Source organism: Phodopus roborovskii, unplaced genomic scaffold, assembly GCF_943737965.1.
Source record: "Phodopus roborovskii unplaced genomic scaffold, PHOROB, whole genome shotgun sequence".
NCBI lineage: Eukaryota > Metazoa > Chordata > Mammalia > Rodentia > Cricetidae > Phodopus > Phodopus roborovskii.
In genome coordinates, this window is record NW_026125537.1 from 1,584,202 (window position 1) to 1,605,954 (window position 21,753).

At 42.5% G+C, this 21,753-nt stretch overlaps 1 protein-coding gene across 1 annotated transcript; it reads left to right on the forward strand.

The window, feature by feature from the left end:
• Window positions 1-206: 206 nt before the first annotated feature.
• LOC127216172 (uncharacterized) lies at window positions 207-11,162 on the forward strand. The gene is made up of 5 exons (XM_051176765.1): window positions 207-336; window positions 7,695-7,879; window positions 9,869-9,985; window positions 10,031-10,408; window positions 11,037-11,162. The coding sequence occupies exons 1-5, from the start codon at window positions 207-209 to the stop codon at window positions 11,160-11,162; spliced, it is 936 nt and encodes a 311-aa protein (XP_051032722.1).
• Window positions 11,163-21,753: the final 10,591 nt, after the last annotated feature.

A 21,753-nucleotide genomic window follows, 5' to 3' on the forward strand; every position in this document is an offset into this window, starting at 1 on the left:
CTGAACGGAATAAGTTAGCCAAACAATTTAATGCTTACAGAACATATGGGTCTTATAATGTCCTTTTTAATGTCACAGTGGGCACTCTATTGCCTATATTCTCAGTATTCATTAATCATTTATTGAATTGTGGTCACTCTGTAACCCAGCCAGACTTGTGTTCTCATAGGGCTGTCATCTGTACTATGTTAGTGGCATGTGCAAGCATGCGGCTCAAGGTCCTCAGCTCACTCTGCTTTCTAGGTGGTCTGCCCCCACTGCCTTCCAGTGTAGATGGGGATACAACAATGCAACATTATAAAGATAACAAAAAGAACAAGATGAAGATTCCTTTCGGTGTGTGTTTAATGAATGCATTTGAAAAGAAAAATTTAGAGTGTGGGTTTTTTTTGTTTTTTTGTTTTTTGTTTTTTGCCTAAGGTGGTCCTGGGTGGAGAATAGGGCTGGGTCAAGGGTGTAGCCTTGTTTTGACTGAAGATTGGGTGGGTTCTTTAGGGTGGTTTCTGAGGAGGGGGCAACCTCCGCTTCTTATATATTTAGTTATAACTAGAAAAAGTTCTTCTGCAGAGAGCAAGGTCTGGGATTGGTTGTTCCCCAAATGTCTTCCATTGGTAAGTTCCTTGGACAGGATCGAACTCTGGCTTTTTATCTGATGCTCTACACAGGGATGTCTAACCTCTTTGATCCATTCTGATGTATTTATCTATAGATGTGTTGAGCTGTGTTCACCCTATGACATATTTTGCCTACAAGTTGGGCATGGGTGCATCTGGGTTTTTGTTTGTCTGTTTGTAGAGATGTGAGCTATTTCTCTCTCTCTCTCTCTCTCTCTCTCTCTCTCTCTCTCTCTCTCTCTCTCTCTCTCTCTCTCTCTCTCCCTCTCTCTCAGGATGGGGGCATCTCTCCTAAACAACATAACCAAAACAATGTAACCGTTCCTGGCTGCTGCATGGTGAAATGATTGGTGGTGGAACTTTCCCCAGAGACTCAAGTACCTACAAATAAACATATGGTTACATTAAAGGGTGTTTCTCCTATTTTAGAGGTCTATATGGAAGTATTTGCAGGTAAAATATTATGCTTTGGATTCCACTGAGATCCCATTGGCAGTGATGGATCAAGATGTGGAGGGTAGAGATAAGTAGCATTCCATATTAAAGTGAAGGGTTGCAATGAGCAAGACCTCAGGTTTAATCCCTGATACAAAGGGAAGAGGGCTGGATCAAGACATAGGGTCTTTGGGCTATTCTACTCTTCTGATTTTTTTTTTCTAGTGGGGGTGGGGTGGGAGTTGAGACAGATCTTCTACATAGTCCAGTCTGTCCTGGAGCTCACTATGTAAACTAGGCTGGCCTCGTTAAGAACTGCCTGATGGGATTAAAGGCAAGCATCATACCCAGCCTCCTTCCTGCTTCAAAAAATGGGTGAGATAGGACTTGGTGGCACAGTGCCTTCCTAGCTAGCAAGGCTCTAGACTTGATCCTCAATACTCTAAAAATAATGCTAGGTGTGATGGTATACACCTTTAGTCTTGATTCTGGGAGGAAGAGGCAGACAGATCTCTGACTTCCAGGCCAGCCAGGTCTACCTAGTAAGTTCCTGGTTTGCCAAGGCTACATGGTGAGACCATGCCTGAAAGAAAATAAATCAATAAAAATAAAAATAAATATAGAGGGAAGGGGAAAGGGCAATAGGGTTAAAAAAGAAAAAGTAAAAATCCAAATGCTAATAGAAAGACTTGTAGTGCAGTTAGGAGAGATGGCTCAGTGGTTAAGAGCACTGGCTGTTCTTCCAGAGGTCCTGAGTTCACTTCCCAGCAACCACATGGTGCCTCACAACCATCAGTAATGAGATCTGGCGCCCTCTTCTGTACATGCAGACTGAACACTCATACATAAAATGGACTTGTAGCTTGTAGCGCTTAAACCTGCAGCTTAACATACAAGTAGGGTAAATTCAAACATTATAATTTGGACCTGAGGAGTTGTATTAGTGGTAAGGTGTGCATTTAGCATGTACAAGAGTTCAATCTCCAGAGTCAAGCAGCCTTACTGAGCCATCTTGCTGGGCCTGTATTAGTTACTTTTATGTCATGACAAATTTATTGTTTTAATCTGTTACACAATTGGATGTCTCAAATGTGCACTCTGGATATTTATTGTAGTCATCTGAATGAAGCTGAGTATTGTGGTTACAGACCTGAAGTTAATATGTTGGAAAAAAGCATCTTCAGTGTATTAGTACTAAGAGGTGGGTCCTATAAAAAAAGTAATTAGATCATGGGGGCTTACACCCGCACAGAGTGGGTAATGCCATGAGAATGGGATAGTTAGCTTAAAGGTTGGAGTGAATTTGAATATGTAAAGCCTAATCTAGTTCTAGTTCCTTGGGTTTATTAAGTCAGTTTAGAGAATATTATTATTTTATGTGTATAAGCATTTGCCTGCATATGCACTATGTTCACACTTGGGTGCTCTCAGAGGTCAGAAGAGGGTGCTAGATCGCCTGACGTTGGAGTTACAGGGAGATGTGAGCCACTATTTGGTGCTGGGAGGGCAACCAGTGCTGAGTCATCTCTCCAGCTCCTAATTTAATTTTTTATTGAAAATAGGTTCTTTTCTCATACAATATATTATGATTATAGTTTTATTTTTATTTCATTTTCATTGGTGTTTTTGCTTACATGCTTGTCTGTATGAAGGATCAAATCCTCTGAACCTGGAGTCACAGACAGCTGTGATGTTGGAAATTAAGCCTGGGTCCTCCCAAATGATCACTTAACCACTGAGCCATCTCTTCAGGCCTATAAGGTCTTTCCATTCTGCTATCTTCAATTCCTTTCTTCAAAACCATACAAGCCTTTCATTTGCTTGGTTAAGAGTTACTACGTCAAGATATTTTATATTATTTGAGGCTATTGTGAAAGGTGGTGTTTCCCTGATTTCTTTCTCCATCTGTTTGTTATTTGTATATATAAGAGGGCTACTTAATGATTTTTTTTGAGCTAATCTTTTATCCAGCCATTTTGAAGGTGTTTATTGGCTGTAGGAGTTCCATGGTGGAATTTTTAGTGTTATGATTATGTATACTATCATATCATCTGCAAATTATACTTCTTTCCAGTTTGTATCCCTTTGATCTTCAGATGTCTTCTTGCTGTAGCTAAAACTTCCAAGTACTATATTGAATAGATGTGGAGAAAATGGACAACTTTGTCTTGCTCCTGATTTTAGTGAAGTTACTTCGAGTTTCTCTCGATTTAATTTGACGTTGGATTGCTGTGAATTGCCTTTATTATGCTTAAGTATGTTCCTTGTATCCTAGTTTCTCCAGGACTTTTTTGGTTTTTCAAGATAGGGTTCCTCAGTATTGCTTTGGAGCCTGTCCTGGAACTCGATCTGTAGACCAGGCTGGCCTGGAACTCAGAGATCCACCTGCCTCTGCCTCCCGGAGTGCTGGGATTAAAGGTGTGTGCCACCAATGCCTGCCTGACTTTTTTTTTTTTTTTTTTTTCCAAATCATGAATGGCTATTGGATTTTTTGCATCTAATGAGATCATGTGTTTTTTATTTCTTTCAATGCTTATATGGCCATTACATATATTGAATCATCTTTGCATCTCTGGAATGCAGTCTAGTTGATCATGGTGGGTGATCTTTTTTTGTATTCTTGGATTTGGTTTACAAGTATTTTACTGAGTATTTTTGCATCTATGTTCATGAGGGAGATTGGTCTGTAATTCTCTTTCTGTGTTGAATCTTTGTGGTCTGGGAATCTCAGTAATTGTGGCCTCATAAAATGAACGGGGCAATGCTTCTGTCTCCATTTTGTAGAATAATTTGAGGAATATTGGTACTAAGTAATAACCTTTTCTTTTTTCTTTTCGAGACAGGGCTTCTCTGAGAAGCCCTGGCTGTCATGGAACTCACTTAGTAGTAAACCATGCTGGCTTTGATATCACTGAGAACCTCTGCCTCTGCTTCCCCAGTGCTGTGATTAAAGGTGTACGCCATCACCACCTGATGGTAGTAGCCATTTTTCCTTGCTGTTTTTGTTTTTTGAGACAGGGTTTCTCTGTGTAACTGCCCAGGCTATCCTAAAATTTATTTTGTAGACAAGACCAGGCAGGCCTGGAACTCAAGAGATCCAACTGTCTCTGCCTTCCTAGTGTATACCACCACTGTCCATTTTTGTTTTTGAGGCAAGTTTTCTCAGTAGCTTTGGAACCAGTCCTGGAACTTGTTCTGTAGACCAGGCTGGCCTCAAACTCATAAATATCCACCTGCCTCTGCCTCTTGAGTGACTAAAGGCATGCTCCACCAACGCCTGGCTTGTAGGTTGCATTTTAAACTGCTCATTGTGTTCTGTGATGCACGGTTCTTAGTATTGTTGTGTGTCCTCATGGGCTCACTCCAGCCAGCCACACTGAGAGTGGAGGCCAGAGAACAACTTTCAGGAGTCAGTTCTTTCTTCTGTTCATGACCTGGGGATTGAACTCAGGTCATCATGCTTGGCAGCAGGTGACTTTACCCACCGAGCCATCTTGCCACTTATTTAAATTTCTTCCTTTAAAAATTGTTTTTCAGGGGGGTTGGAGAGACAGGGTTTCTCAGTATTGCTCTACTGTATGTCCTGAGTTCAATTCCCAGCAACCACATGGTGGCTCACAACCATCTGCAATGAAATCTGGTGCCCTCTTCTGGCCTGGAGGCAGACATAGATGTAGAACACTATACTAAATAAATAAATAAATGTCAATTTTTTTTTTTTGATACAGGGTTTCTTTATATAACCTTAGCTATTGTGCAATTCATTGTGTAGACTGGGATGGCTTTGACTTCAGAGATTTATCTGCCCCTGCCTCCCAAATACCTGGCCCTAAATATTTTTTTCTCTTCATGATTTATTTGTGTATGTTTGTGAAGGTATATGGGTCTGAGTAGGGGCATAGTCTGGAAAAGGCATCTGATCCCTTGGAACTGGACTTGCAAGTGTTTGCCTGGTACCCAGCTGGTTACATGGGTTACACAGTCCTTGTGGCTATGTGTCAAATGCTAATTTTCCTTGTGTTTCCTGCTATATGTGTTTCATTGCTATATGAACTTGCTGTCAAATGAATGCCATCCAAGTTTTCCTCCGTGCTTTCTTGTAGCTGGTTATTTAGACTTGAATATTAATGGTATAAATGAGGGTTTCACCATGACTCTTTCATACATGTACCCACTGTTCTGATCATATTTGCTTCTGTCTCCTGCACTGTCTGCCAGGCCTCACTGTCCTTTCCTTTTCTCAAATCTTTCTTAATTCGAATTCTGTGTGTGAGGGAGGACATATGATACCTGTCTTCCCGGATCTTATTTCATTGACTGTAATGCTCTCCACTTCCACTTTTAAAAAATAGCTGAATAATTGAGTTAAGTTTTGTATATGTTATAAGGTAAGGGATCAGCTTGCTTCTGTTGGGTGTGGATGGAATCCTTCCTTGCCTAAGATTCCTGGATTGTGAGTTGGACATGGCAGATCTCTTGAGTTCAGGCCATCCAGGGCTACATAGTGAAGGAGTGTCTCAAATAAAAGAAAACAAAAGCTGTTTGTGGTGATGTTCATATTTAATTTCAGCCCCTGTGGTGATGTACACCTTTAGTCCCAGCCCCTTCTGTGCAGTCTCAGTGAGTTTGAGGCTAGTGAGACCCTGTCTCAAAGAAATAAAATAAAACCAACCAACCAAATAGACAAATGAATAAATAATAAAACCCCTGGATCACTAATGTGAGTTGTTTTTGTTTTTCCTGATTGTGTTTCTCTGCATAGCCCTGGCTGCTGTGGTCTTGCACTCATAGTTCTGCCTGCCTCTGCCTCCTGAGCGCTGGGTTATAAAAGTGTGTGCCACCACTGCCCGAAAGGCTTCTATTCTTTTCCATTGATTGATCTGTAGGTCAGTCTCTGCTAGTTCATTGCTGACTATAGCTTTGTGACACGTTTTGAAATCAAAGCACAAGGCTTCTGTCTTTGCCTCATCAGTACTCTCTGAAGTCCCATAAAGTTTAGAACCAAGTTTCCATTTCTGCAAAATACGGCAATGAGAGTTTTCAGTGCAGACTGTGTCAAAGCCGTTGGCCACTTTGGGTATTGTGGATTTCCCCCCACCCCAGCCCAGTCTATTTATATGAACTTCTGATCCTGTCTCTCCACCCCTAGTATTGAGATGACAGGCAGGTACCATCATACCTTTTCACACAAATGGCCTGGGGGTTGGACCTCTGGCTGTGCCAGCCCTTTGCAAATTGAATGTATCTGTATGTCTAAAGTGAGCCTCTTATAGACAGAATCTATTTAAATCTTCCTCTGGTTTTTAAAAATCCAGCCACTCTTTACATTTGTGCTGGGAAGATTAACTAATTCTTATCTTAAATAATTGTGTGGAGAGGTGCTTGCTATTGGCATTTCAGTTCTATGTCTTTTACATTTTGTTCTTTTGCTGCTTTAATTTGGGTTGATTGGGGTTGTTGAAACAGGGTTTCTCTGTGTAAGAGCTCTGCCTGTCCTGGAACTTGCTTTGTAGACCAGGCTGGCCTCAAACTCACTAACTCACAGAAACCCACCTGCTTCTGCTTCCTGAGTGCTGGCATTTAAGGTGTACCCTACCACTGCCCAGCTTAATATTCTGTTTTTTAAAAATTATTTTTTGTTCTAGTCTCTGTGTGTGTGTTCATCTGTGTTTGTGTGTTTCCTTGTGTATGAGTGCAGGTGCCCAAGGGGGGCAGAGGCACCATATTCCTTTGGATCTGGAACTACGGACAATTGTGAGCCACCTGGCATGAGTGCTGTGAGTTAAACTCTGGTCCTCTGTAAGAGCAGTACATACTCTTAGCAGCTGAGCCATCTCTTTCCAGCCTCACCTACACTATATCACTTAAATTGTTGGTTATCATGTTAATGTGAGCTGGTGCATACTCAATTACTAACAAAAGTGATGTTATTAGAATATACTGTATAATGTATGCGATTTTGTTAGGCAAAAGAAATCCTTTCTGAATTTAGTGACCATAAATAAATTAAATTATTCTCATCAACTTAAAGATGGACCTTTAGCCTTTCATTATGGATAGGACCGAGGCAGAGCTCCATTTTAAGACAAAAATTTGAGCTGGGCATGGTGGCACATCCTTTTAATCCCAGATCTCAGAGAGTTCCAGGACTGTAGTACCCTTGCTACAATCTGTTCCACTAATTGGACAAAAGCCTGGAGATTTAGAGACAAGAAAGCCAGCCATTCATTCAACAGCAATGTCAGATGCCATTTGTTGAGGGGACGGGGTGGGCTTACACACTGACTCACAGCACAGTGGAAAACAGCAGGGTCAAGAGTACAAGTTGTCAGCTTAGCTCCTCCCCAGCAGATGTGTGTTAGCAAAGCAGGAAGAGTACCAGGCAGCAGCTTCAGGCTTGCTCAAGGTGCCTCTGTAGTCCATGCCTGGCCCTACACAGGATAACCAGGGGTGCTACACAGAGAAACTCTGCCTCAAAAAACCAGAAAAAGAAAAGGTTTTTATGAATAAGTCAGTCATTGCATTTCTGTGGGTGATACTCAATGTTCGTTGCATTTCTGTGGGTGCCATTGATGTTCACTACGTTTCTGTGGGTACTATTGATGCTCACTGAATTTCTGTTTCCACCTTTTCCTGGCTTTGCAGATAAAGATGAGAACTGCAGTAAAACGAGAGCAGGGCGGGGAAGAGGAAAGATAAAACCACGACATAAATTTACCCGAAATGACCTGAAGATCCTTCAGCAACTATTTGAGAAGAATCCTTATCCAAATTATGTAATCAAGCATAACCTGGCCCAGAAGTTCGGGTGCCAAGTGTGTGTGATTGAAGTAAGCCAGATCTCTGAAGCTTTCTGAGAGGACGCCCTTTTGTGGGCCATTTGAAAAGCGGCAGCAAAGAATCATAGGAAAGCTCACACATCATGGCGTGGGGCAGTGTTAACATGTATTTTCTTCCTTCTTTAAATTTGACACAGCTTATACAGAAAATAACCCATTATGAGGAAAATTTAGAAGCAGTTTAAGGACTTGAGATTCCCGATACCCTCTTGGCAGCTCATGCCTCTGTAACTCTACTTTTAGGGGCTTTGACACCCTCTTCTGGCCTTTAGAGGCACTTCACATGCTTGTTACATAGATATACATGCAGGCAAAGCAGCCATATAACATATGATAAAAAATGTAGGCCAGGCATGGTGGTGCATGCCTTTAGTCCCCACACTGACTTGGTTGCTGTGAGAGGCAGGTGGATCTCTGAATTGAGGCTAGCTAGCCTGGTCTACAGAGTAAGTTATTGTCATTACCCAGGGCAGGGACTGTGATGGTTTCATGCTGTTGTTTGCTGTGTCAAGGACAAAGTAGGAAGATTTCTTGGTAATGATTTTTAGTATCAAAAATATTGACCATTTTAAAGGTGGAGCAGATGGTCTGCTGAGAAGCGGGTACATGACCAGGGAAGGGGAGAAAGGATTGCCCTGAAAATGAAATAAGTGTAAGATGGAGTTCTTTTCATACAAAGGCCACATGCTGGACAGGTGACTGGCTTGATCTTATGCAAGTCTGCTGTGTGGTTATTATTGATAATCAGATCTACTTTGAAGTGTGAGTTCCTAAGTGCAGTTTGATGACAGCACTCACAGCACACTCTCTCAGGCTTGCTTTTACATTTTTTTTTTTACCCCTTGTTTTTGCAGGGGTTTGTGTTGCTGTAGATGTCTCATGGAAGGCAGATTTTTTTCACTTATAAGCACACTGTACCTTGACTAAGTATAAGTCTCTGCATTAACTACTTACTGTCCAGTGCAAAAAGAAGTATCTTTGACCAAGGTTGAAAGCAGCACAAATATGATTTTAAAGGATAAGTATTTAGAAGGCAGCTTGACAACATGATCGTTTACCAAGCTACTAGTAGCTTTAAACTCGGAATCTTCCTGCCTTCAGCTTTCTAAGTGCTAATATTATGAGTGTATTATCAAGCCCATATTTATTTATTTTGAGACAGGATCTCACTGTGTAACCTTAGTCATCCCAGAACTCACTATGTAGGCCAGGTTGACCTTAAACTCACAGAGAAAGCCTCCTGCATCTGCTTCCCAAGTGCTGGAATTAAAAGTGTGTGCCCTCATGCCTGGCTCCCATCTTTAAAAACATTTCATCATTTCTACAACCCCCCCCCAAAAAAGCTTTGGACCATGATTTTCATATATAGTTACTAATTTAAGGAGGCTAAAAGTGAGACCAGATGTGCTTAGGACCACATAAAATGCCTACCAAAGCATGGTTTTGTGTCACCCATAAGAATATAGATTGTAATATGCTGTATCTTGGTTGGGGGCAGCTTGATGAAGTATATAGGAAGTGTTAAGGGACACTTCCAGTTCTAGCTATATGCAGCGTCTACAACAGGGTTGGCTGGAATAGGCTTCCATTTTTAAACATGGAAATGGGGAGGGGGGAGGGCTATACAATTCACGACCTCCATAATAACATGCAGGCCTAGGAGAGGCTGCCTTCCATTTCCTCTGTCTTTTCAAGGTCAGGAAGCAAGATAATAAGCAAGATAATAACTTTCACATTCTGTGAAAGTTCCAGTGAAAATGACTTCGGCACTTGGCATGGTGGCACACATTACTCCCAGTATTCTGTAGGTGGATCTCTTGAGTTTGAGGCCATCCTGGTCTGCAAAGTGAGTTCAAGGACAGACAAATAGCTATCAAATAGAGAGACCTGTCTCAAAACAAAGGGGGAAAAAAGGAAGGAAAAGAAAATGCACTATGTGTGGGACACAGATTTGGTTAACAGTTTCCTTTTTCTCTTAAGAACTGGTTTCAGAATAGAAGATCCAGACTACCTTCAAAATTGAGAGACAAAAATGATGACACTAGGAGGACATCCAAGAGCCAAGACAAAAGGCTTACGGGCCATCTTGATACCCAGGTTCAGTCTACCTGTTACAGCACTGGGCAAGTCTATTCTGTGGAGACCCAGGAAGCTTCTGGTGAACAGGTTGATTTAGGGGACTCCATGGTCCAATGCATTAGAATGAGATCAAGTGGCACCATGTGCTATCAAGGTGCTGGTGGAAGTGGATCTTCTTTCAACTTGGGACCAGCAATCTTCATTCCTCCGGCTGTGTGGGAGCTGTATGATCTGTGTAACTGGCTTGAGACATCCTCTGCCATTGGCTATGTTCCTAGTGGGCAGGGGCAGATGGATGGCAACCATTCCTGGTTATGCCCACAACAGCAGCAAAATAATTGGGGAGGTCAACAACAACTGCAGCAGCCTCAGAGCTACCAGGAGACGTCCCTTGCCGAATGCCACACGGTACACCAGAGTCATGGAGACTTAGGGCAGCAGGTGCCCTTCCTTCTCTCAAGACATCAGGACCAATTCGGTTCAAGGAGTGGTGATGCAGCAGGCTCTCAGATGCAGCCTGCACCTCTGGAAGGAGCAGTGGGAGCACCAATATCTCTTGGGCTAGATGGGCAGCAAGGGGCTGCCAACAGCTATGTATACTGCTCAGCAGGAAAGGGGTCCTATCAAAACAAAACATACCCACAGGCTCCCCAAGGCTGTGCAGGGACTAGCCTGCAATGCAGGAGTTTTGGGAGCAGCATGTGGGCTAACTTGGGTGGTGTCCAGGAGTCTTAACAAGCTTCTGGGAAATCCTTAACACTTAAGAACAAGGACCCCATGAGTGGGTTTCTACAACTTCCTGTATCCAGGAGAAAAGTTTGTAAATGTGAGTTGTGGTTTGGCCCTAGCTTTAAGATTGTGGCCCCACCCCCTAGACTAGCCGACATATCAATACTTTTAATTTCTATAGACCAGATAGGTCAGTCTTGTAGGTCCTGCCAGGTGGCATACTGCCCCAGGTAAAAAGGAAAGCACAGCCAGCCTGTCAACTGAAAGAGCATCAGGACCTTGTTAGCCATCAACAGCCCCGGTGACTTTATAATGCGGGTACTGTCTTTGATCTTCTTAGAGGCTCCTCATCATGTTCCCCAGAGTGTTGCAGCCTCTGGGTCCCTCAAGCTTTTACACAACTGTACAGAGCCTAGGTATACGATTAGATGGCCACTTATTCCATATCGGCCCGATCAGCTCTTAGATGTAGGGGAGTGACAATCATCCAGAGACCCAGTGCCCCATTTGGCCAAACTTAAGCAAGTAGGAGGTTTAGAAAGAGCTCTCTGGCACACACACACACACACACACACACACACATACATTCCATCCTCCTTCAACCCCCAGATGCTCTCCTTTAATTTATTTTTAAAATTATTTCATTTTTGAGACAGGGTTTCACTGCATATCTCTGGCTGTCCTGGAACTCAATATATAGACTAGGCTGACCTTGAACTCAGATCCATCTGCTTTTACCTCCTGAGTGCTGGGATTAATGGCGAGTACCACCACTGCGTGACAAGTTTATTTTTTTAATCTTAGGATTCTGTTTAGATTAAGTTTTGTTTCTGTAGAATGTAAACAACAGTTGTAGCTGTGAAAAGATGGAAGGGAGGAGTAGGCGTTAGGCTCGAGGGAGGACCCATACACATTATATACAAGTATATAATTGTCAGAGTAAATAAAAAATATGTTAAAAAATAGATAAAAAAAAACACCTATATGTAGATTTTATTCTTTAGGTAAATAAAATTTCAACCTCTTGGACAGTGGGTGTCATTGTCATTCAAATTTTCTTTCCTTTTGCCCACTTAATAGAGGTGGGCACTGTTGATTTCCTCTGGTAGAAGCCAATCATATTCCTGGAGCTCATCCACAGCAAAACATCTTGTAGGGAAGTCTGCTCATTTGCACCCAGGGTTGCTAGTGGCTAAAGGTATGCAGACAACTCTGCACAACACAGTCCAAGCTTCTGAACAAGCAAGCAATGCCACTTGAAAAGGCCTCCTTTCTTGAGAATTCAGTTCTCTTGAGTTTCTTTGTGGCCAGAGAGCTATTAAGATTGTACTACACTCTACAGTTCCTGGAATTGTGAACATGCCTTTATAAGATAACTTATAAGGATTCTGACCTCCATCAGAATAGCCCAAGGTATTTAAATAGGATTATTTTATGTTTCTCATGTTCCTCTTTTGGCAGTTGGCAAAGCTAACCTACCTGGACATGGGATATAAATATCTGTTGGACTAACTGCTTTCAGTCCTTTCAGGTATATACTTAAAACAGGAATTGTGGATCATATAATTTATTTTTAAGTACATTTTTAAACAGGTTAAAAAATGTTTTTACATTTATTATGGAGGGGGCAGGCAGGACAGTGTGCATGCAGTCATAGAGGTCAAAGGACAATTTTCGGGAGCAACTTCTTGTACTGTGGGTTTTGAAGATCAAACCTTGGGTCTTTAGGGCAAGTGGTTATACCAGCTGAGACATCTTTCTGGCCCAAACTGAGGTTTCTGGGTTTGCAAGTATGCACCACTGCATCTGACCTCTGTGATGCTTGGATGTGATCACAGGCCCTTGTGCATACATTCACAAATATTTTTTTTTTATCACTAAAGATTTAGTAAGAGCTTTGGACTATGGCTCAGGTAAGAGCTCTTGTTGCTCCTAAAAGGACCAAGATTCAGTTCCCAGCACCCTCATGATGTCTTACAACTTTGTGTAATTACAAGGAATTCAATTCTCTGTGACTTGAAGGTACAAGGCACACATGTGGTGCACATACATACTTGTAGGCAAAACACAAAATACATAAAATTTAATTTTAAAGTGTTAGTCAGTAAGCAAGGCAGGCATTCATCTTAATGCACCTGCAAACATGGCTTTTCTTCTATTTTCAGGAAAAGTTATACATCCAGCTGAGCTAGGCCAGAGGCATTCCTGCCCCATTACTATAATCTTTTACACATGTGCTCCATGACCTGGAACTAACAGAGCATGCTCAGGAATGCACCAACCCCTGTGAGAGCCTGTGTAGGTTTCCGGATAAAACCTCCAAAGTGCCTTTGTTCCAGGAGGGCATTGCTTTGGAAATAACTCCTGCTCCTTTGCCTGGTGTAGGTAATATGTCTTCCTCCGTTCTTTTAACTCTTGCTTGTTTTTGTCTTTGTACCCACAAAAATGTGAAGTCATTGTATTCAGTTTATAGAATTTCAGCAAATTTCAAATACAGGGGCATATATTATGAGCTCTCATCTTTATGTTGCACCTTGGCCAGTTAGAATAATGTCCTCCAAGTTCATCCATGTTTTGAACAACAGGATTTCTTTGTTGGAACTAGGAGTCCTGTTATGTTGCCTAGGTTGGTGTCAAATTCTTGCAGTACAGTTATGCTAGGCTGGTCCAAGACATTCCCTACATCCATGTTGTATGGAGAAGGAATGTAGTTCCTTGCCTGGAAGCAGAAAAATGTTTGGCAAGGCCAGTAATGGCTGGGGCAGCCGAGACTTCATCCTGAGAATTCAACTCTTCTTGTACTAAGTGCTATGGTTATAAGTCTCAAGGCTTTGGTATCCTCTGTAATGCATTTGAGATAGCTTTGTCCCTTTGTGTAACATTGCTTGATTAGCTTCCTGCTAACTTTGTCCCATCTTCCCTGATGAAAGCCATATATAAGAAGTTGTATCATTTTTTTTTGGGGGGGGGTGTTCAAGACAGGGTTTCTCTGAAACAGTCCTGGCTGTCCTGGAACTCACTCTGAGTTCAAGGCCAGTCTCGTCTACAGAGCCAGTTCTAGGATAGCCAGGGCTACACAGAGAAACCCTGTCTCGAAAAACCAAACAAAAATAACAAAACCCAAAACAAAGAAAACCAATATATTCCAACTGCAGTTTCCCTCCGTGAAAAGTTTCTGCACCTGATAAGCCTTTCTGCTGATGCAGCAATGCAAATCAGACCAAATCAAACCAAATTAGAGGAAAGCCGTTGTTTAATGGATAAAATGGTCTCAGAAGAGTTTCCAGCCCCCTAGAAAGGAGACAGAAAAGAGAGATGGGAAAACCATGTCTGTTTTCTGGGGGGGGGCAGTTTAAATAACCTATGGGAGTGGTCTTGAGCATCTCCGGGGGCAGGGTTATTATTTGATGGGCTTTCTGAGATGTAGCAGGGTTTGGAGATGGGGAAGGGGCCTTGGGATAGAACTTCCACCAGAAAATTTTTTGAGTATATGGATGCCAGGCACTGGGGTGTAGCTTTCTCCAGAAGACCCTACACCTCTCTTTTCCCTTAGATCCACTCCTCTGTTTCCCCTCAGAAAAGAGCAGGCCTTCCAAGGGTATCAATTGAAGAAGGGTATCAATAACAAGAAACAATAAGACTGGGCACAAATCTCTGTCTAACTTTCATTCAGTACTCCTGTTTTTCTAAGTTCCCACCAGAATTGCCCATCATGCTCTGCTACAATCTTCAATAGGTTTTCTGTCTTGAGTTAAAACTTTCACACTTGCAAAAAGGGTTCCCAAGATCTAAGAGCCCATGGTCAGGTTTATTCAGCAATAGCCTGGCTTCTTACTATGCATTTTCTGAATTGGTTATTTGACACAAGCATTGGATACTCTCTACTTCCTCAGTGAGGACACAATGTGCCCAGCCATGTCCTGTGGGCTGTGTACTGTGGAGTTGCAAGAACTTCTAAAGCAGAGGACACACTAGCAAGAGTTAAAAAATGGGAAGTACATTAGTCATTGAGGAAATGCAAGCCAGTTAGGGGTTGGTGGTGAGGCAGAGGCAGAGGGATCTTTGGAGTTTGGAGTTCCAGGACAGCCAAGGTTACACAGAAAAACCCTGTCTCAAAAAAAAAAAAAAAAAAAAAAAAAGAAAGAAAGAAATACAAACCAAAACCACATTGAGATTGCATCTCTTCTCAGTCAGAGGTGATCATTTGGAAAAGAAGAGCAATGTCAGGTAGTGGTGGCACACACCTTTGATCCCAGCACTCAGGAGGCAGAGGCAGGTGGATTTCTGTGAGTTCAAGGCCAGCCTGGTCTACAGAGTGAGTTCCAGGTCTGGCTCCATAGCTACTGAGAAACTCTGTCTGGAAAAAAAAAAACAAACAAACAAAAGTTTTATATTTTATTTTTATTTGTGTGTGTTTGCCATACATGTGCAGTTGTCCATGGAGTCCAGAAGAGGGTACTAGATCCCATGAAGATGGAGTTACAGGCAGTCATGGGTTGCCCTACCTGACCTACCTGAGTGCTAGCAACCAAACTGTGGTCCTCTGCAAGAGCAGTAAGTCAGCATCTAAACTGCTAAGCCAGCTCTTCAGTTCCTGGTGGATTTCTTAGTGAGTAGCCTTCTCAGAACAGCATAAAGGCAAAACAATTCACATATAGAAGTATATTAAAAATCAAGTGTCTAGCCAGCATACCACCCAGTGTCTTCTTCTGGCCTTCATGTGCACACAATTGTTCGGGTACCTGTGTGTGTATACTCATACACACACACACAGATTACACACAAAAATAGTGTAATAAAGCTGTAGAATGCTGAGAGACTCACAGTCTCTGAATCCAGCAGTCTGATTAGTGCTGCCAGTTTTGGCCAGAGAAACATCTTTTTGCAATGGGTGGCAGCTGCTGCAGGAACTCCTAACTGGATTAAGTGCTGAGACTAAGTGACCACTGCTCAGCCCTAATTCATGCCCTTCAAAGGCTCAAAAGAGGGGGCAGGAAAAGACCCCAAGAGCTATGAGAAGGGGTGAGGTGTTTAAAGACACCATCCAGGACCCTCAACAGCTGTGACAAGACCTGCACAGGACCAGGCTTGTCCACCTTCTGCCACAAGGGGAGAGGGACTTAACAGCCTTGCTGCTTCCAGAGGAAGAGTTATTTTCTGCAATGGCACAGCCACTGGTAGGTTAAGAAAACAAGCCAAACACAAGCATTCACGTTTTTTTTCCTGAGTGTGGAACAGCAACGTGCTGTTTTTGCCACTGTACTATTCCTGCTGCCATGCTCTGTACCTCCTGGAACCGTGACTCCAAATAAAACTTTCCTCAAGTTGCTTTCCTCAGGTGTTTTGTCTCAGCTGCAAGACAAGCAACTGGGGTGTATATGATCAAATTAAATTACATGCATGGAAATGACATAATGAAGCCCGTTGCTGTAAAGTTTCTGCACCCAATAAGCCTCTCTACCAGTGCAGCAATCCAAATCAGACCAAATCAAACCAAATAAGAAAAAGCCCATGTTTAAGGGACAAACCATTCCTGGATAGTTTTCTAACCCCCCAGAGAGAAGACAGAAAAACAGAGACCAGAAAACCACATGTCTATTTTCTGGGGGGAGTGGTCATGAGCATCTCCAGGAGATGAGTTATTTGGTGGGCTTTCTGAGATGTGGCAGGGTTTGGAGAGAGATGGGGAGGGGGACTTGGGGTGGAACTTACATCAGAACATTCCAGATTCTTTGAATATATGCATGGATGCCAGGGGCTGGGGTGAAGCTTACATCAGAATAATTGTTATGTATAATTAATACATATCAACAAAAGTCATAAATTAATAAAGATAACAGTAATAATAAAATAATGGAAATAAGGAGGGGCAAAGAAAAGGGAAAGGAGATGAAATGTGATTAAGAGATGAGTTGGGCAGTAGTGCACGCCTTTAATCTCATCACTGGGGAGGCAGAGGCAGGAAGATCTCTATGAGTTTGAGGCCAGCCTGGTTTACTGAGTGAGTTCCAGAACAGGCTCCAAAGCTACAGAGAAACCCTGTCTCGGAAAAACAAACAAACAAAGACAGAGAAAGTAATGTAAGGAAAATGAAAAGGATATAAATACAAATGAAAATCGAAAGTATGGAAGTAAAGTTAAAGAGAAAAGAGGAGAAAAAATTAAATATCAATAAGACAAAGCAGAACCTTATATAGTACAAAAAGAAAAAAAAAAATGAGGGAGAGAAACCAGAAACTTGCTGCAGGTTTTTAAAGAATCTGCCAGGTGTGTGTGTGTGTGGGGGGGGGGACGAGGAGTCAGTGCTGAAAACTGTTGAAAAGCCTCATGCTTATGCGGAGGGGGATGTCTGCCTTAGTCAAGGGTGGGCTTCGAGGTCAGAAATGCATACACTCTTATTTGCTTCCCTTCCCCGACAGTGGCGACTGGCCACAGTAAGCTTCCCAATCCATAGCTGCTTACCCCTGAAATATGTACATCCACAAGTGGCAAATATCTAAACCTGGGCTGGAGAGATGGCTCAGTGGTTAGGAGCACTGCCTGCTCTTCCAAAGGCCCTGAGTTCAATTCCCAGCAACCTCAAGGTGGCTCACAACCATCTGTAATGAGATCTGGTGCCCTCTTCTGGCCTGCAGGCAGAATACAGTAAATATACATAAAAATAAACAGTATACATAATAAACTAATAGCTAAACTAATAGCCCAGAGGAGAGCAGGGAATCCGAGTGGGGAGTCAAGGAATGCTGATTTCTGCACGGGGTTGGGTGTGACAAGCTGTTTGTCGTAGTCTGGCACGCAGTCCCAGCCCAACAGCAAACCTCTGGCAGCTTCGGCTCTTGGCTCTCTTGGCGCTTTGTTTCCTTGACTGGAGGAAACTCCAGAGGCCGAGGAATCCGCCAGCCAGGACTTGGATCTCTCTGTGTGTTTGCCGTGTGCTGGGATCCGCCTGTTGTGGGGCCTGCTCAGCTCCTGCTCAGCTCTCACTGAGGGGGCACCCCCGCTGAGCTCCGACCCTCCCTCTTCACTTCTGCGTCTGGAAGCGGTCAGCCACTCTAGCTCTGTGGCAGAGTGGCCCCGTGCTCGCTGACTGTTCCCTTGTTTTCGGAGTCTCAGGATAGCCTGGTCTCAAACAATAGGTCCTTTCTCGTCCAGGCACTCCTGAAACACCGGGTTGGGTAGGGGTTTGGATGGTGGGACTGGATGCAGGTTTTCTTCTCCGCAGCTAGCGGGCCCCACAGGCGGAGGCATTATCTCCCCTCCCCCAACTGGATTAAGGTTTATGAGAACCGTGGGTTTATGCTGCAGCTGGGACTGCCAGTCTTTTGTCACCAGGGCTGACAGGCTTACGCGCGTGGTTGGGGCTCCTGATTGGGACTTCAGATTGCTTCCGCCTGTCCTTGCCATAGTCTTTCTTTTTTCCTATCCCTTTTCATCTGTCTTGCCACCTTTTTCTGGTGCTTTTCCTTTTTTTCTGTCCTGGGAATGTGCTCTGTCCTTTGTTATCCTGACTCTTCTATCCCGGAGTTGCATCGAGGAAGCGTCCAACCCGCCATCTTACCCCAGAAAGCAAACATTTTTTTTTTTTTTTCTCTTCTGATGCAGTGGGGAAGGGGGTCTGTGGAGAGGGGAGAGGAGGAGACTACGAAGAGGACGAAGTAGTATCTGTGGGACACCAAGTTGCTGCTGGAGAGATGTTTTCCACATCCTTCAGTTTCAGATGCGATTCCCCTAATTAGGTAATTTCTGCTGCTTGACTAAAATACCCAGTCTACATCCCCATCTCTACTTAATTTGCAAATACATAGGGGGATCAGGGGCTCTACTGGGTTTTCCCTTACTTTACCATATGGGTAGGATGCTGTGGGTCTAGATAGTATTTTTCCACACACATATTTTTTCACTAGTTTAGTCACGTGGCTTTTTTGGAACTAACACTGGTATTATCTGTAACACACTCCATAAAGGTTAGTTAATGCAACTGATTTCACTTAGCTCTAGAGGCTCCCCTCTTTCCCTTTGTTATTGTAAATATTTTTAAGTGAAAACAACAATGTATTTTATGCCAAGCCACAAGAATATATCTTGTCAACAAAACATATTTTTAACAATACATGCATATTGAAATGTGATTTTTTTGGCTACAGTCAGTAGGAAATTGGCAATGTTAAGTGTTCAGCAAACAATTTTTGAAAATTAACATCTGATAAAACAAACTAGAAAACTTGGTGTTGTGGTGGATACCTAGCTTTGATAGGATTAGTGGAGGTGTATGTTAAAAATGATCATCATCTCCATAAGATCTAGGCTAACTTAGAGGTAAGCCTTTTGGTCCACCTGTGAGTTAATCTCTATTAGGCTAATTGGGGTGGGAAGACCCACATTCAAAACAGTCTACTCCATTCCTGGGACTCAGGCTTGGGTCCTAGATTGTACTAAAAAGGAGAAAGCTGGCTGAGCAGTGACATCCTTGGCTGTCTTCTTCCTGACTTCGGAAACAATATGACCAGCTGCTACAGGCTCCTGCTGCCTTGACTACCCTGCATTGTGAACTGTGCCCTGGAACTGTGAGCCTAAATGAACTCTTCCTTTCTTAAGCTGCTTTTTTTTCATCGGGGTATTTGATCACAGCCGGAAAATAACTCGGATCATTTGTTTCTTAGCTGCCCTGAGCCTGTCAGCCTTTCTAAAGCATAGACTGTCTTTTTCTCTTTTAGCAGCAGAGACAGCTAAAGTGGTTTTAATTCCACTGTTACTTTCCACAGAGGCATTACAGCTATATCAACTTGGCATGCCTAAGTCTTGGCTAAGCTATTCTTAGATGCAAATTAAAAAAAAAAAAAAAAGACAACAAGATCATACTTCTTTCTATACCTCCCCCCTGAACACATTTACTCAGAAGGACAAAGTTTTTGGGTGAGGTTCATTCTTTTCTTACCATAACTTGAATGTGGTTATATAAAGTTGTTATTTATTCATTCACTTACTTTTACTTATGTGTGTATAAGGTGGGCACATTCATGCCATGGTATATGTGGAGGTCAGAGGACATCTTGTGGGAATTAGTTCTCTCCTCCTACCATATTGGTGGTGGGGGCGGTCTACGAATTGAACTCAGATTGTCAGGGCTTGGCAACAAGCACACCTACCTACTCAGCCATCTCACTGGCCTCTGAAGTTAATTGTCATTAAATATCGTGTATTAGATGGTAGGTAATGAGATAAAAGATGGAAATGAAAATTATTTTGAGAGTGTGTATATATGCATGCTTATAAGGCATGTGTATATAATCCACACATACACATGTATAGTAGCAGGGCCAGCTAGGGAAGAAGAGGACAGCAAGCTGGACTTCTCATGCCAGAGCTGCGGTCCCAGTTCTCCATTGTTGACTTTCTTCAGGCTGGTGCCAGCTTTGCTATTTTCTCTTCCTTCCTGCTGAGTCAGTCCCGCCCATACTGGATAGTTTGCTTTACTTGAAGTCACCCAGTTTTACTCTTTCATCACATGGGCCAAATATATTCACAGCACACCTACACCAAGGATGAATTAATGTACCAGAGAGGTTAGGCTGGCCAACAGGATGTACAATCAGATAGACCAGCAAGGGCAAAATAAGAAAAATTAAATGTGTTTCAGCAGAAGATGAGAAAAATTTGGAGAACATGAAACAAGGTGAGATTCCTAATACATTAAAGAATATGGTCAAGTCAAGATAATTAGGAAATAAAACAATGTGAAATGAATAGTAAGGGGTTGGGGCTGTGGCTCAGTGATAGGGCCCTTATCAAGCCTGTTTGAGACTGGGTTCCATCGAGCACAGCAAATGCTGAAGAAGATGAAATAACATACAGGTATGATCTAGAGGGCTCAGAAATAAAACCATACATGGAAAATTACCCAGAATTTCTCTAAATTCAACTTCTTTGTGTAAGTACTAAAGATTCCTCTTATGTGGTTGTATTAGTCCAATTTTACATTACTCTTAACTAGTGCCTGAGAGAGAGAGAGAGAGAGAGAGAGAGAGAGAGAGAGAGAGAGAGAGAGAGAGAGAGAGAATGCACCATGGCCAAGGCCTGTCCTTTACAGTCATACAGTCTCAGCAACCCTCCAACTGAGTGCCAGCATCCACAGTTCATCACCTGTCCAGTCTTCTAAGCGTCAGTCCACCAAAGGGTTAAACCTGTGATCTGCTCAACTGGCTTATGATCTAATCTTGTCTGGAAACACCCCAGACACACCCAGAGGCGGGTCCACTAATCTCCCAGGAACCTCTTAATCCAATCAAGTAGACAATCAAGATTTGCCACAGTGCTATTGCATATTTAATGAAGGGATGAAAGCAACAGGTATTTAAGGAATGGGTGGGCCACTCTAGTCTCATAAATCCTGTGTCTCTGTGAGCAGCTTCTTGGGCCACTCGCTTCGTGGGATCCAGGTGACTCCAGTATGGAGCTAAGCCACACTTTTGGTACGTTCCTGTTTATTCCTGTTTCAATGCCCAAGGCCTCCTTTGTTTCTCTAGACCTCAGAACTTAACATCACAATCATTATTTTTACATTGTCTGAGGGAGTATGAGAGAGCTGGGTTTTAGTGACAATTTGGGTGGGTAGATGGATGAGTCTTTTGAAATTCTTGCAACTTTCAATTTACAATGACAGCTAGGGCTCTTACAAAGGATGCATCTACTTAGAGTATTAAATTTGACACTTTGGATGAAAAGAAAATTAAATAATTTTTATGAATTAAATAATGTTTCATTTTATTAAAACATGCCATTTATTCCAAAGTTCAACTTTTGTCTAGCAATCTAATTTAACCTTTCAGTCATTAAAAAATATCTACTTGCTTCATTAATTTGCATGTTTCTAGTCTCCACTGCATTCTGTTTTCATGAGCTGTTGTGGAATTTCTGTCATTTCTTGATTTTAGTCTAACATGATTGTCATTGTTTCTGAAATCCATGTTTATACCTGTGCATGTCCTTATTGGCATGGCTTAAGAAGGCATCTCAAGAGTAAAAATCCACAGTTGTCATTGTGTGTCTGGGCTTTCAGC

What these genes read in the sequence shown, in the direction of transcription:
- LOC127216172 (XM_051176765.1), top strand. Translation starts at nt 207, where the DNA reads ATGCGGCTCAAGGTCCTCAGCTCACTCTGCTTTCTAGGTGGTCTGCCC. An exon ending in GCCAAGTGTGTGTGATTGAA is followed by an intron (nt 7,880 to 9,868) that starts GTAAGCCAGATC and finishes TTTTCTCTTAAG; the next exon opens with AACTGGTTTCAGAATAGAAG. An exon ending in ATGGAGACTTAGGGCAGCAG is followed by an intron (nt 10,409 to 11,036) that starts GTGCCCTTCCTT and finishes TGATCTTCTTAG; the next exon opens with AGGCTCCTCATCATGTTCCC.